Source organism: Odocoileus virginianus, chromosome 8 (assembly GCF_023699985.2).
Source record: "Odocoileus virginianus isolate 20LAN1187 ecotype Illinois chromosome 8, Ovbor_1.2, whole genome shotgun sequence".
Classification (NCBI taxonomy): Eukaryota; Metazoa; Chordata; class Mammalia; order Artiodactyla; family Cervidae; genus Odocoileus; species Odocoileus virginianus.
In genome coordinates, this window is record NC_069681.1 from 55,214,814 (window position 1) to 55,229,915 (window position 15,102).

General features: G+C 36.2%; 1 protein-coding gene and 1 long non-coding RNA gene across 14 annotated transcripts in view; one reads left to right on the top strand and one right to left on the bottom strand.

Moving 5' to 3' along the window:
* Nucleotides 1-12,798, bottom strand: part of LOC110152936 (uncharacterized) — a 34,082-nt gene extending 21,284 nt beyond the window's left edge. The window contains exon 1 of the long non-coding RNA XR_002318523.2: nucleotides 12,717-12,798. This is a non-coding gene — a long non-coding RNA (uncharacterized lncRNA). The remainder of the gene's footprint in view (nucleotides 1-12,716) is intronic.
* Nucleotides 1-15,102, top strand: part of MYCBP2 (MYC binding protein 2) — a 264,029-nt gene that overhangs the window by 139,942 nt on the left and 108,985 nt on the right. For all 13 annotated transcript variants that reach the window (XR_011489071.1, XM_070471540.1, XM_070471542.1 and 10 more), the window contains 7 exons: nucleotides 2,041-2,232; nucleotides 4,656-4,862; nucleotides 5,722-5,853; nucleotides 7,862-8,040; nucleotides 10,373-10,515; nucleotides 11,930-12,030; nucleotides 12,748-12,966. Coding sequence is in view for 12 of the 13 variants with exons in the window: in XM_070471540.1 (XP_070327641.1) it covers nucleotides 2,041-2,232; nucleotides 4,656-4,862; nucleotides 5,722-5,853; nucleotides 7,862-8,040; nucleotides 10,373-10,515; nucleotides 11,930-12,030; nucleotides 12,748-12,966 (1,173 nt within the window). In the remaining variant the exon portion in view is untranslated. The remainder of the gene's footprint in view (nucleotides 1-2,040; nucleotides 2,233-4,655; nucleotides 4,863-5,721; nucleotides 5,854-7,861; nucleotides 8,041-10,372; nucleotides 10,516-11,929; nucleotides 12,031-12,747; nucleotides 12,967-15,102) is intronic.

Consider the following 15,102-nt stretch of genomic DNA (forward strand, 5'->3'; position numbering starts at 1 on the left):
TAATTAAGTAGTGTGTGTGATGAATATTTGCAAAGGAAATTACCTGAGGAAGTAATTGGAAGACTAAAGCTATATATATATGTATATTATTAAAAGGAAAAGTGAAAAACTTAGATGTCCATCATTAAGTGAAATAATTGAATTTGGATATGTCAACTTGATAAAATATGGTTCTATCAGTCATTAAAATAACCATTTACATTTAATATCAAGGCACATGGTTGTTAAGTTTTTAAAATAAAAAGTCAAAAATAAAGGTATATATATATATATATGTATATATATATATATATATATATACACTGTGGTGACAAACTATGTAAAATATGAATGCAAAAACACATATTTTGGAAGAGAATACTAGAAGTAAAGATAATGTTTGGGTGATAAAGTTATGGATAAGCTTTGTTTTTCTTTTGGGATTCCCTTTAGTGTTGCAGTGTTTTCCTTAAAAGTACAGTAAAACTTCAAGATATTAAAAGCTTTTTAGAACTGCTAATATTTGGTAATTATTGAAATTGCTTGCATATTCACATATCTATTAATCTGTGACAATATATGCTGATTAGTATATTTTGCTTTTTAATGGATAATATAGAATTCTACCATTTAGAAATAGCATAATATAATTAATCAGTACTTTGCCCTCTATATATTTAGATTTTTCCCATTATTTCAGTATTTTAAACAGTGCTGCTGAAAATATCATTGACTAAATTTTTATGCATATATACAGTGTTTTCCAGAATAAATCTTCAAGAGTGGACAAATTTTAAGTCAAGGAAAATATGTTAAGATTTTCCGACCAACTGCCAAAATACCTTTTAGAAAGCTAATGTCAGCTTGCATCCCCCACCATTAGTGAATAAGAGTTCCCTTTTTCTAAAATTTTAGTGGCTAGTAATGTGCTTATATATATATATATATATATATATATATATCCTTTAACTAAAATACATTGACACTCTTGACTCCATGTTAAGATTTTATGGGAAGTTTCTTGTATTAATCTTTTAATTACTAGTTAGAAACTAAGTGGATGTAACTAGGTATATGCACTCCATGCATCCTGCATGCCCCACCCCTCCAAAGAAAGCCCTTCTGGAGTACTGAATATGGAGTACAGTAGGGAATTGAGTTTTCTCCAAAGTTAAGTTTCTGAAATGTTCCAGAAAGTAAAGATTTTGGAGAATGAAAGCCACGAAAACTTAATTACTTAAGATACTGACTTAAATGTTATGGTAATTTTATTCAGAGATAGTAGAAATAACTTAAAGATTGAAGAATATCTCTAAATGACTATTTTTAGCCTAAGATTGGACATTAATAAAATATGAGAGAAAGATTGTGCATATTGTTGAGAGTGCTTCATCTTTTCCCCCTTTTCCTGGAAAAAAGTGTTTTCCCTTTGGTCTTTAATGGGACTAATTTCTTATCTTGAAACTTTTTCATTGGTAGGGGTGGAAATTTCTTGCCTTCACTTCTGAAATCAGATATAGTAGGAATTGTAAAACTGTACTATTTATTGTACAGTTTCATATTTTTGTCCCATATATGTACAGAAGTAATTTTATTAGAAAACAGATCATATAGACTATTGCTCAATTGCTTTGCCTTTAAATCAGTAGTCATTATTTCATACCTGGAGTTGTTTCATATCAGAAATAATTATCTCAGTTTGGAATCTTGTCCTGCAGAAATAGCTTTTTAAATAGGAAGAGTTTTTTTTTTTCTGTCACATGATTGTTAATGAAGAGTCAAATAAGAGGGTAAGGGAAAATGACTCAAGGTTAATAAAAACACAAACATTTTTGTAAATACGTGGTACTTTTATGATACCTAGAGACTAATAATTTGATAAAGGACTTCTACATGAAAAGTAGACATGGTGACTCCACATAGAGCTGGCTGGATACATAGATGTAGACTCAAGTCTGAATTTTAAAGGTGTCTACTAGAAAACAGTATTTTGCAATTGAGTACTCAGGTGAAGGAAAATAAAGCAGTTATCTGAGAACTTTTTCTTTTTATGGGTCACAGAATGAAGAGAATATCTCCGGTATGACAAGCTTCCGTGAAGTTTTGGAGAAAATGCTGGTAATTGTGGTGCTCCCCGTCAGAAACAGCCTGAGGAGAGAAAATGAGCTCTTCTCCTCCCACCTCGTCTCCAACACCTGCGGATTGCTGGCCAGCATTGTCAGTGAACTGACAGCGTCTGCCCTGGGATCTGAGGTGAGGTTCTATTCTGATACTGGATGAGGAGGACATGTTTCAACGCTCCACACTGTTTCTTTTTTTCATATATTTTGGCTTTATAGAAACTAATTTTCTTCAAGAAAATACTTTCAAGCTGGCTGGTCCTTTTTTTTTTTTTTAATATTCCCAACCCTCATTTCCTTACACCTCCTCTCTGCTCTTACTCGCTTCCTCACTCTCACCAGTTTACCCAGGAGGCTGCACTAATACAAAGTATACCTTTTCCCTTTAACTGCCTTGTTGCACAGTTCAGTTCAATTCAGTCGCTCAGTCATGTCCGACTCTTTGCAACCCCATGAACCGCAGCATACCAGGCCTCCCTGTCCATCACCAACTCCCGGAGTTCACCCAAACCCATGTCCATTGAGTCGGTGATGCCATCCAACCATCTCATCCTCTGTCATCCCCTTCTCCTCCTGCCTTCAGTCTTTCCCAGCATCACAGTCTTTTCCAGTGAGTCAGCTCTTCGCATCAGGTGGCCAAAGTATTGGAGTTTCAGCTTCAGCATCAGTCTCCCAATGAATATTTAGGACTGATCTCCTTTAGGATGGACTGGTTGGCTCTCATTGCGCAACCCACCACCATATCCTAATGAAAGCAGAAATAGTTCTCATTGCTGGGTAATGAGAAGTAGAAGTAGGACTACTAATGATGAATGTGTGGTGTGGAAAACATGAAGAGGTACAGACCTTAGCTGTGCTCACTTGGTTAACCATAGACAAGCACATGTGTAAAATGGGAATAATAATAACTTTTATATTGCCTGTATCACAAAGGTTTTTTTTTAATTGTAGTAAATTACATAACAAAAAATTTATCATTCTAGTCATGTTTATGTCTGCAGTTCATTGGTATTGTGGAACCACATTGTTGTACAGCCATTATTATCACAAAGTTTTTAAAGGATCAGATATTAATATGTTTGAGAATACTACATTGCAATATCTTTAAAGTGCCTTTACATTTTTTTAAGTAATTATTTTTCACCATTTCACTCTCCTACTCACTCTGTTTTATAATTCATCTAAATGTTTTGACTGAATTTGGTGAACGTTTCTATTTTTTCTCTGAAAAAGTAAACAGTAGACATTGGTTTTATGTCATAATGTGAAGTACGTTGTATCATTCAAATGAATGTTTAATAACCATTAGGTACTCAATAACCCCAAGTCTCTGGTTTCTTGCCAAGGAATGTCTTTTCTCTATTTTAATTTTATAATTCCTAGTCTTTACTTTTTCTTACTCTCAGATTTATTTAAGAGTCTATTTTCACTTGATCCATTCAGTCTACACTCATTACTGATTCAGAGTGAGAGGTAAGTCATTAGGATTTCTAAATGATTACACACATCTGAGCAGATTTCAGTATCTCACCCTGGTTGAGGAGGTGAAGCCCTTGTCAGAAAATTTTAATTTTCCTTTTCGTTTGTTCATTCAGCCTGTAGTATGCTTCCCTCCTATAATATTATAGATCCTGGATGAAAGTTTATAGTACGTTGATCCCCAGAATACGTTGGTTCCACAGAAGTTTACTATCTAGTAATCAATCTCCTGTGAGCTTACTGTTTTAACAGAAAGGAAGGCCCCAAATTTCAAGTGTCTAATTTACAACCTTGGGAGTTTCTAAAGGTCCTGACTTAGATATCCATACTTTTTTCTTTCTCAGAGGAGTTTGTAATGCTTGCCGGAATCTTAAACTTAAATATTTCCCTCTTGTAGCTCTTCCAAACTTCTGCAACCAACTTTGAGCAGAAGCAGGCTCTATAATTAAGAAGATAGTTTTGAACCAAAAATAAGTGCTTTGATCATCCCTAATCAAAGTCTGTAATTAATGATGTAGTATTTGTGTGTATGTTTCTTTTCCCATATGGACTACCAAGTTACCATGATATACATTAATGATATTCAGACTTAAGGCATAGAACATTTTCTGCAATGGAGTCGCAGATAAGAGGAAGGATGGTCTGACTGAAAAGAGGAACCTCAGTCCACCTTTTTCTTGAATAGTCATCTATCCTAGAGTTCTGTGCAGCATAGTTTGAAAACTGTTGGTCTGAAAAATATTGGTATCTCTTTGCAAAGTGAATGATATTCATTCACATGTTATGATTGTGATAACTTACAAGTTTATAGTTCTGACATTATAAATTAAGTGAAATGTATAATTTGACTAAAAGGACACTGTCAGATAATATTGATTTGTGAATTTAGAGTGATACAGTCTGATTTTATTCTTGGTTAATCTCTTAATGGAATATACCTTTAGAGAGGTTTAAACCCTCTTGTTAAAGGTAGGTTATTTTACTGAACTCCTTAGAAACTTTTGGATAGTTTTGTTAAAGGCATGTTAGTAACACTTAGGTACAGACTACTGATATTTTTACTTTTGTCATTTACAGGTTGATGGCCTTAATTCTCTTCACTCTGTTAAAGCCAGTGCTAACCGATTCACAAAGACAAGTCAGGGGAGAAGTTGGAACACCGGGAATGGGTCCCCAGATGCCATCTGTTTTTCGGTAGACAAGCCTGGAATAGTTGTGGTTGGTTTTTCTGTCTATGGAGGAGGTGGAATTCATGAATATGAATTAGAGGTTTTGGTTGATGATGTAAGTACCACTCTTAGTATGCAGTTTGGTGTGTGGGTTGTGTGTCAGGACATACATGATTATAATAGTGCAGTGGTCCAAATCCAAATAGTGCAGTTTAACAGATTAGATGGGCAACATTAGAGAAATTAAAAGGGAGCAATTCTTCTTGATTGCTTATGTACCATTTGGATCGCTCCCGTTTCATGTTTTCTGCATTTCCAGGGAAGATTTTAAATGAAGATGAGAAATTATGTAACTAGGCCTCAGATTATAAATCTTGAGTAATTTCTTTTTTTTTTTTTTTTACTATTATAATATTTCAGAAAACAAGAACAATATTCAGACTGGTATTATTACCCCTGTCGGTGATTAAGCAGTTTTGTCAAGAGTGCTAATGGATGATTAATAGTAAAGAGGGTTGTTGGTTGAATTAGCATTATCTTGCTGTATCCTCTGTAGATTTTTTAAAGCACCTAAGTTTCATAAAGCTTTATTAAAATGAGACAAGTAGCATGTAAATCATTTGCTAATAAATAAGTCTATCTGTATTTTGCTTCTCTTAAGCAATTAATTCAGTTAATTATTTCCTTCATTAAGCTCTATAACTAGATATAGCATTCTAATGCAGAAGGGGAAATCATTTTAAGACAGATGAGAAAAGCCTATGTATGATATAATTTGTAGATACTTCAGGAAATCAAATACAAATGAATAGAGGACCAAAAATGTTTTCTTTAATATGTATGGATGAATGCTAGTGGATAATAATTTTATATGTAAGGAAACAGACTGCTTAAAAACAGTAATTGATTGTAAGTCAAAATTGTTCAATTAATGATACCAAGAATATGTATGGGTTTTGTTTTGTTTTAATTAGAGTGAGCATGCAGGGGATTCAACTCATTCTCACAGATGGACATCTCTAGAATTAGTCAAAGGAACTTACACAACAGATGATTCACCCAGTGATATAGCTGAAATCAGACTTGACAAAGTTGTTCCTTTAAAGGTAATTTTAACAATGTGTTTAATTTGTAAATGGAATGTATTATTATGAGTTTACATAAAAACAGTGGTAAAAAGTTTTTGTGGTCCTTTAAATACAGTACTGACTGTATTCCTAATGTGTTACTGTATTGTATTCTACTTTTGCAAAAGGTTCTTAAAGTCTGATGTAGTGGAAAGTAGCCATAGGTTTTGGAGTCAAATAAACCTAGCTTTCAGATACCTGCTTTTCCCAGTATTAGCTCTAAGACATTGGACATGTCATTTGCCCACTCTGAGACTGATCTATAGGTTGGGAAGGCTAATACCCCCATTATAACATTGTTCAGATTAAATTAAGAAATGGAGGAGAGTACTTGCCTCAGTGTCTAGCACAATATAGAAGCTCAGTAAATATTAGTTCCTATTTTTTCTTCTCTTATTGTGCCAGAACTCATTTAAAGAACAAGTGGTCTTAACAAAATGTTAACTATTAAAGCTATTATTATTTTACATAACTTAATTGTCTTGCAGTAAATAACTATTAAGAAAACAAATTTTGCTTCTTATTAAAGTAATAATAGAGTAATTCTGAATCCAACCGTAAATTTTCATCACACAGCTGAGTTTTGGATGAGGTAACTTAATTAGTTACTTCTTCAGAAAGATATTTGATACTAAAGAAAACAAAAAATCATCATTATGAAGTTTATGTCACGGATTGTTAGGCACCAGTATCTGTATCATATTTTTTATGCAGATGAATCTTGTTTTGTGTTACAGATATTTCTTCCCATGCTTGTTTCTGTCCCTGAATGTCTCTCTTAAAATAAAAATATAATGAGCTCATTATTGTATTTTTCCTATATTTAAAACAAGCTTAAAAGTTAAACTTAGCAAAGGCAAATCTTAATTCACGTATTCAAAATCTTTTATTATGGCTAATATTCTTTACAGTGTGCTTAAGTGCAGAAACTGGAGTCACACTGCCTGTATTTAAATTCTACTTCCATCACTATTTACTAGCTGTGTGACTTTGGGCAAATTATTTAACTTCTCTGTGCCACAGATTCCTCATCTGTAAAATAGAGGTAATAATGGTACTTAACCTTATGAGGTTATTTTAAGGATTAATTTAAGTAAATCATAGAAGATATTCTGTTAAATAATAAACATCATTGCATGTTAATTATTACCCTGCTTGACTTACTAAAAACTCATTTAACCAAATTGTGTATAAATAGACATTCTTTATATAGTTGGCCCTTGAACAATGTGGGAATTAGAGGTGTTGACCCTTCTCACAGTGGAAAATCCAGATGTAACTTACAGTCAGCCCTTTTTATACCTACCTATGCTGGGTCTGCCAAAGCTATGGTTTTTCCAGTAGTCATGGACAGATGTGAGAGTTGGTCCATAAAGAAGGCTGAGCACCAAAGAATTGATGCTTTCAAACTGTGGTGCTGGAAAAGACTCTTGAAAGTCCCCTGGACAGCAGGGAGATCAAACCAGTCAATCCTAAAGGAAGTCAACCCTGAATATTCATTGGAAAGACTGATGTTGAAGCTGAATCTCCAATACTTTGACCACTTGATGCAAAGAGCCGACTCATTGGAAAAGACCCTGATGCTGGGCAAGGTTGAAGGCAGGAGGAGAAGGGGGCGACAGAGGATGAGATGGTTGGATGGCATCACCAACTTGATGGACATGAATCTGAGCAAACTCTGAGAGATAGGAAGGACAGAGGAGCCTGCTGCAGCCCATGGAGTTGCAAAGAGTCAGACACAGTTTAGCGACTGAGCAAAACTAAAATGCTAGTTCTACGTGTTTTGATTCGGCCAACCTCAGGTCATATAGTACTGTAGTATTTATTGTTGAAAAATATTCTGTGTAAGTAGACCCATGCAGTTCAAACCCATGATGCTCAAGGGTCAAGTGTATTTGCCCAGTTTACTACTACAGTTCATTTTATATTAATATATCCTTGTACATTATAAATAAGTATAAATATGCTTTACATCTTTATCATGAAGGAAAATGTTAAATATGCTGTGCGCTTGAGGAACTATGGAAGCCGCACAGCCAATGGAGATGGAGGAATGACCACGGTCCAGTGCCCTGATGGCGTGACGTTCACATTCAGTACATGCAGCTTGAGTAGTAATGGCACAAACCAAACCAGAGGGCAAATTCCCCAGATACTCTACTACAGGTAGGTGTGCATAGAGATCGGGGAGCTAGCTACTCAGCGGCAGCAGAACCTGTGCATTTTACTACCAAAGTCCAAGAAGCCAAATGGGGAGTGATAATTAAATTGCACAGTGTATCTTCCTTGCACATGCTAATTCGTACAAAAAGATCTCATTTTAATGTATAAATTCAGTGTTTATTTTAAAATGTTCTTTGTCATTATTTCCTTAATATCATTGAAATGCCTATGTTCAGGGTATATATGCTTTCTGTTGTCCCTTTTATAGTTTTGTGGTCTGCATTTGTGGCCAGAGTTTAATGGAATTTATTTATTTAAATGCCAAAAGTTAATGAGGAAATCCATTTTGCCAGAGTGCTGTTGTTACCTTGATCCAGCTATCCTTTCTGCAGAATATTTTGGTGTCTGTGAGTCTAGTCCTTGGAGCCCTAGAGTATATAATAACGTATTTCTAATAACATGTTTAACAAAAACCATTCCTTACGTAAACAGTGAAAAACAGAATTACAATAATTTTGAGTTTAAAAAAACTTTTAAATATACATTTCTCACTGAGTCCACATTTTTCTTTTAACAACTTAGCTGGAACCATAGGTAGTAGTGAGTAGCATTCACCACATTTGTCCTCAGTCTGACTTGACAGCAAATCACTGAAGTTGCCCGTGGGTTTCAGAGGCTTACTGCTTCCTTTTTCCTTCACAAACAATCTGGGGACACTGCCTCAGGACACTGTCCTGAGGATTTGCTTTCTTTCTGTGTAAAATAGAATAGAAATAGTAGGCACCAATAGCTCTATAGTGGCATGTTGCTGCTGAGACACAAAAGCTTTCTAGTCCTTTCACCCTAATGAAAACCCTTTTCTGTTACATAGCCTTACAACAAACAGTACATTTTTCTCTCTCTCAAAGTGTAGACTAGAAACCACATCATGTGTTAAAGGTAAAAAAGATGGAGAGTCCCTTAAAAGCATCTGCTATCCAGAGTTTATATCTTATACAAAATGCAGTGTTTATGTTTTGATATTTTCCACAAAGATTTAAGTATCCTTAGCTTTCATTTTTAATTAAGTTTTAAAAGATTAAAATCACTTAACTATGAAGGCCGTGTTATTCTGATGTCTGCGAAGTCTCCGTCTCTAGCTCCTAGCTCCTCTGAGCCCTGGAGTGAATATCCAGGCCCCTCTGAACTTCATCAGGGTGATGGTGAGGGAGATGGTGATTAGAGGCCCTGTGTCCTGAGCAGTCCCTTTCTGCCACGCGGTGCTCTTAAGTGCTCGCCCTGTGTCAGTTCAGCCAGTCCTTGCTGGAAATCCACGGGGTGTGCAATTTCGTATCCCTCTTTTACAGATGAGGGAACTGAGGCCCAGAGTGACTCAGCGGCTTGCTGCAGTCACACTTTCAGTAAGCTATGGTCCTGGGATTTGTAGCCAGGGGACTAGACTGCAGGTGACCTACCTTTAAGCACCGTACCACACACACACATCCTCTCTAAGGCTTGCTAATAGGCATCTTGGTGAAACTCCTCCCCATCCACAGGTCCCCATCCAGTGTTCCTCCCCACCCACAGGTATAGCAGACACCTGGGGGCATTCTTGATGTCCATCTTACCCTCACACTTCACATCAGTAAGTCTTGGCTTAAATCTGACCTTTTCTACCACTCCTATAATTAACATCGAGCCCAAGCCGTCTCCACCCTGACTTGAGTAACAACCTGAATAACTGGATTCAAGAGGAACTAGCCTCTAAACCAGCCTCTGTCTTTTCACTGAGCTCTCCTACATTCTGTCCTACACCATGCAGCCAGAGTGACCTCGGCGAAATACAAATCCTGTCAAGTTTTGCCCTTGCTCACCTTCCCCTCATAGCTTCCCTTTCTCATTCCAGGATAAAATGTAAAGTCTTTATTCACGTGGTCTGACTCTTGTTTCCCTTACCCACCTGTCACCCTCCATTCTTTCTCCTTTCATTCTAGTCACACTTGTGTTCATTCTGTTCGTTGACCTCACCCATCTTGTTCCTATCTGAACCTTTATCTTACTGTTCTTTTGGCCTGACTGCTTTTCTCCCAGCTCCTCCAGGTCATCTTTTAGAAAACACAGTTCAGGCCTTTGCTTAAGTAGTGGTTCTGTCATGATGTTATTTACTTAAAAAAATAAAATAACTTTAAGCTCTTATTATTTCTTTGAAGCCCTATTATGCCTTGAAACTACATAGTTATACATTTACTATTTTTTAACTTTAACTCTTTAAGCTTGTGATCCAGATGTGATTCCTAGAGTTAGATCCTGTTTTACCCACTGTGTAAAATGACATAATGTGTTACTCATGTTACAGGAGTGAATTTGATGGAGATTTACAATCCCAACTTCTAAGCAAAGCCAATGAAGAAGATAAAAACTGTAGCCGAGCTCTCTCTGTGGTAAGCACTGTTGTTCGAGCTGCGAAAGACCTCTTGCACAGAGCTCTTGCTGTGGATGGTAAGATTTTTCTTTTACTTCCTTAATAGTCCTATTTTAGATTCTTTATTCTCCAACTTATGTGCACAGTTACTAAAGAAGAACTACCTTGTAAAATCCCAGAGTGATCCCTTATAGGTCTGCACATATACATATACTCATTTTGGATCAGCCATGCTGTCCACACACTAATGCAAAATTTGTTAGAATGTTCCAAAGCAGTTACTTTACACTGTAGTTTTCTGAGTTAGCCCATTAAGAGGAAAACTCTTGATTGAGTCTTTGCTTCTTTTAGTAGTTAAAAAAAAATTTTTTGTTTTCCACTTTAGACCTGGTTTTCTTTCTGTAATAGCATCACCATGCATCTAAAGTTCTGGGCAACCCCAAATGTCTTTCCAGATTTACGTACCTAAATTGAGTTTTGCAAGTTCTTCCCCTGGAAACTCTTCAGTTTCTATTCTCTCTTATCTGTTCTCCCATAGTTCAGGCTGCCGTAGTTCAAGCACACATCCTCTTTTTCATGGGTGGATAACATCCTAATAATCTCCCTGCCACCTTTTTCCCACTGCCACACTGCAGCAGAGTTAAATTTACAAAAATCTTACTGTTCACTATAACACTTGTTCCTAAATGTAGTTGCATGTCAAAATCATATGAGAAACTTGCTGAAAATAAAGAGTATTTGGTCTATCCAAACCAGTAGCTTAGGCTGGGCACAGAAACTATATTTTTTACCTCAGTGCCAGCCTGTTCTGATGCACAGCAAATGTAGAAAAAAATATCTAGAAATAATTGACCCTTAATAGAGAGGTCTTCATAATGTGAACTCAACTTATCTTCCTAGCACCATGCTCATGGAAAAATAAAATGTCCATCAGCAAAGTGCTTTCCTTGGGAAACCTGGAAAGCAATATAGCTAACGACAGCAAACATTTTTGGAGTATTTACTATGTCTGCAGGCATTCTTTAAGCATTTTACAGGTGTTAACTCACTGAATCATCACAACATCTGATGAGGCAAGTATGTTATCCTCCATTACAGATGAGTAAACTGCACACAAAGATTATCTTGTTTGCCTGGTTTCAGACGTGTAGCTATGTATGGCACCAGGAGTACTGCTTTAACATCATGACTGTAACCCTGAGTTTTAATTCTGGTTCTGTCATTTTACAGATGTATGATTTTAGATAAGGTACTTAAACACTATGTGCCTTGGTTTCCACTTCTAAAAAAGGGGCGATGATAAAGTACCTTATTGTAAGGGTTAATAGAGATAATGTGTGTAGAGCCCTTAGAATAGTGCCAGGTCCTTGATAAGCACTTGGTCAATGTCAACTATAATTTTACTCAAGAAACTAGAATATGGGTTTAGTACAGTTGTGTATATGTTACAGTGGAGTTGCTTTCTAACTGTAGTTTTAATGCCTTTTTCAGCTGATGACATTCCAGAGCTGCTTAGCTCCTCCAGTCTGTTTTCCATGCTGCTTCCCCTTATTATAGCCTACATAGGACCAGTAGCTGCTGCTATTCCTAAGGTGTGTGATTCAGTTCTCTAACTTCAAATCTTTTTTTGTAAATATAATTTTATTTAGACTTTGTGTCTTTCCTTTAAAAATAATCTTTCAGGCATCTGGGTTACAGGTAACAAGTAGATAGACTTGTAAATGGTAGAAGTTATTAGTTAAATAACTAACCCTCTGATCTTAGTATCGCTTACTAGTTTACTTTGTAATAGTATTATTTTGTGATAGTATTACTTTGTAATAGTATTGTTTATTGGCTTTATATTTGAAGAACTTGGAAATAAATATATTTTAGAATATGATATGTAAGGAAAGCTTAAGTTAACTAAGACCTTTAAAATTTATAATATTGATGCCAAATCTCCATTTTGTATAAAAATAGCAATGTAAAAAGGTTGTTAAATTGTGAAATATTCAAGACATGAAAGAAATTATAAACTACTGATCCTTTGGCATAATAAATTTTGCATAAAACCTAATTTACTGCAGATCACAGAAAGGCAGAAGGGTTTAAAAATATAAACTTGGTTATATTCATGGAACACCTAAGACTTTTAAGCTAAATCTTTTTTCCCCATAGTACAAATTTATCTTTGAGTGAAAACATAACTAGAAGAAACTCTAAATGGAAATTCTTAATAATAAGGATAATCAACAATTACAGTAATTAATAACTTGAAAGCAACTTTAACACTTACTATTTCACTTAATCATTCTTTTTTATACTAGGTGGCTGTAGAAGTCTTTGGACTTGTCCAACAGTTACTTCCTTCAGTTGCCATTCTGAATCAGAAGTATGCACCCCCTGCCTTCAATCCTAATCAGTCAACAGACAGTACCACAGGAAACCAGCCTGAGCAAGGCCTGTCTGCCTGTACGACCTCCAATCACTATGCCGTCATAGAGAGCGAGCACCCCTATAAGCCTGCATGTGTCATGCACTACAAGGTGGGCCCTGGTTCCCAGGAGCAGTTTAAACCTGAAGCTTGATTTGATGTTCTATATTGATGTCTTAAAGGATACTTAGCCTCTGTTCAGACGTGTAACTTCTATGCATAAATATAGAGAATCAGCAGGTGGTTAGACACTGTCAAGCACACAACAGGGTTTAAGGCAGAATTTTCACTGTTGAATAGTATGCTTTCAAGGGGTTTATGAAAGTTACTTTCATATCTTTTTGTAAGTACAAGGCTGTGTGTAATGCTCAACTGTATCTTGTATATCATAATAGTGGATATAAGCGTTAACATTTAAAAATCACTATTTGGGGACATTCCTGGTGGTCCAGTCGTTGAGACCTCACCTTCCAGTGCCGGGTTGCTGGTTCAATACTTGGTCGGGGAGCTAGGATCCCACATGTGTCAGGGTCAAAAAAAAAAGGCATTAAAAAACAGAAAGAATACTGTAACAAATTCAATAAAAACTTTTTAAAAAAATTAATGAAAATCAATATTTTTGGACAGGTATTATTTGTACCACAGCCTGATCTCTGAAAATTTATATACCCGGTGCAGGATTTATAATACTACGTATAATGTTAAAATGTACATATAAAATATTTATAATGTTTTCATAGAGTATTCAAAATCTTATTCCTTGCTTTCTAAATTGTATCATTTAAATTAAGGGGGAGAAAGAGAATCTGTCCACTTAATTTTATTATAAGTTTACATTTTGGTACTCAGTCACTCAGTCATATCCAAGTCTTTGTGACCCCAAGGACTATAACCTGCCAGGCTCCTCTGCCCATGGAATTTTCCAGGCAAAAACAGTGGAGTGGGTTGCCATTTCCTACTCCAGGGGATCTTCCCAAACCAGGGATTGAACCCACGTCTCTTGCATCTCCTGCATTGACAGGTGTAGTCTTTACCATTTGTAAAATATTCAGCTCTTTGTTGTAGAATATGGTAAACATATGAAAAGATGCACCAGTATAGTTTAGCCCATTTGTGCATCATCCCAGTCACCAGTTATCAACTCTTGGTCAAAACTCTTTTATTTATTCCCCACCCTCTTTGTCCCTTCTCATATTGTATTAAGGGCTTCCCAGGTGGTTCATTGGTAAAATATCTGCCTGCCAATGCAGGAGATGTGGGTTTGATCCGTGGGTCAGGAAGATCCCCTGGAGGAGGAAATGGCAGCCCACTCCAGTATTCTTGCCTGGGAAATCCCGTGTACAGAGGGGCCTGATGGGCTCCAGTCCATTGGGTTAAAAAGAGTCGCACATGATTTAGTGACTAAACAACAACAATACAGTTTTAAAGCATATTCATGGATTTTTTTGTATCTCTAAACATGTAAGGACCTGTAAAAAATAATGTTATTGTCACACTTTAAAAAAACTAATAATTCCTTCATGATGTTTTATATCTACATTTTAAAATATTTGAATTAGAACCAAATGAGATTCATACATTATGATTGGTTGTGTCTCTTAAGTCTCTTTTAATCTATTGTTCCCCCTCCATCTCTCTGTTTTTTGTTTCCTTGAGTTTTATTTAAGAAATTGGACTGAGTGTGTTTTTGATAGACTCCTCCTGAGTCCTTTAGACACACCTCCTGTAGTGTCATTCATAGCATCCTCACTGTCTGGTGTAAGATGTTATAGGCTCTGGTATAAGATGTTATAAGAAGCTTACACATTTCCTGCCTCAAATCTGAAACCTGCCATTGTTTCAAAGTGCCATGGTTCGAACATTTGCCATTTTTCCCATCGGTGTTCATAGAAATTTTTTAAGCCCAGACGGGGCTTCCCTGGTGGCTCAGCATTAATCTTCCATCAGTGCAGGTGCCTCAGAAGACGTGGGTTCAGTCCCTGGGTCAGGAAGATCCCTTGCAGAGGGAAATGGCAACCCACTCCAGTGTTCTTGCTGGGAGAATTCCATGGACAGGGAAGCCTGGTGGGCTGCAGTTCATGGGGTCACAAAGAGTCGGATATAACTGAAGTGACTTATTAGCACACACACACAGGATCCTCTCAGGTTCAAACATGCATTTAGTTGTTAGGCCACTTCTGTCTTTTTTAATCTGAAGTAGTTCCTCAGCCTCTCTTCATCTTTTATGATATTGGCATTTTTGAAGAAC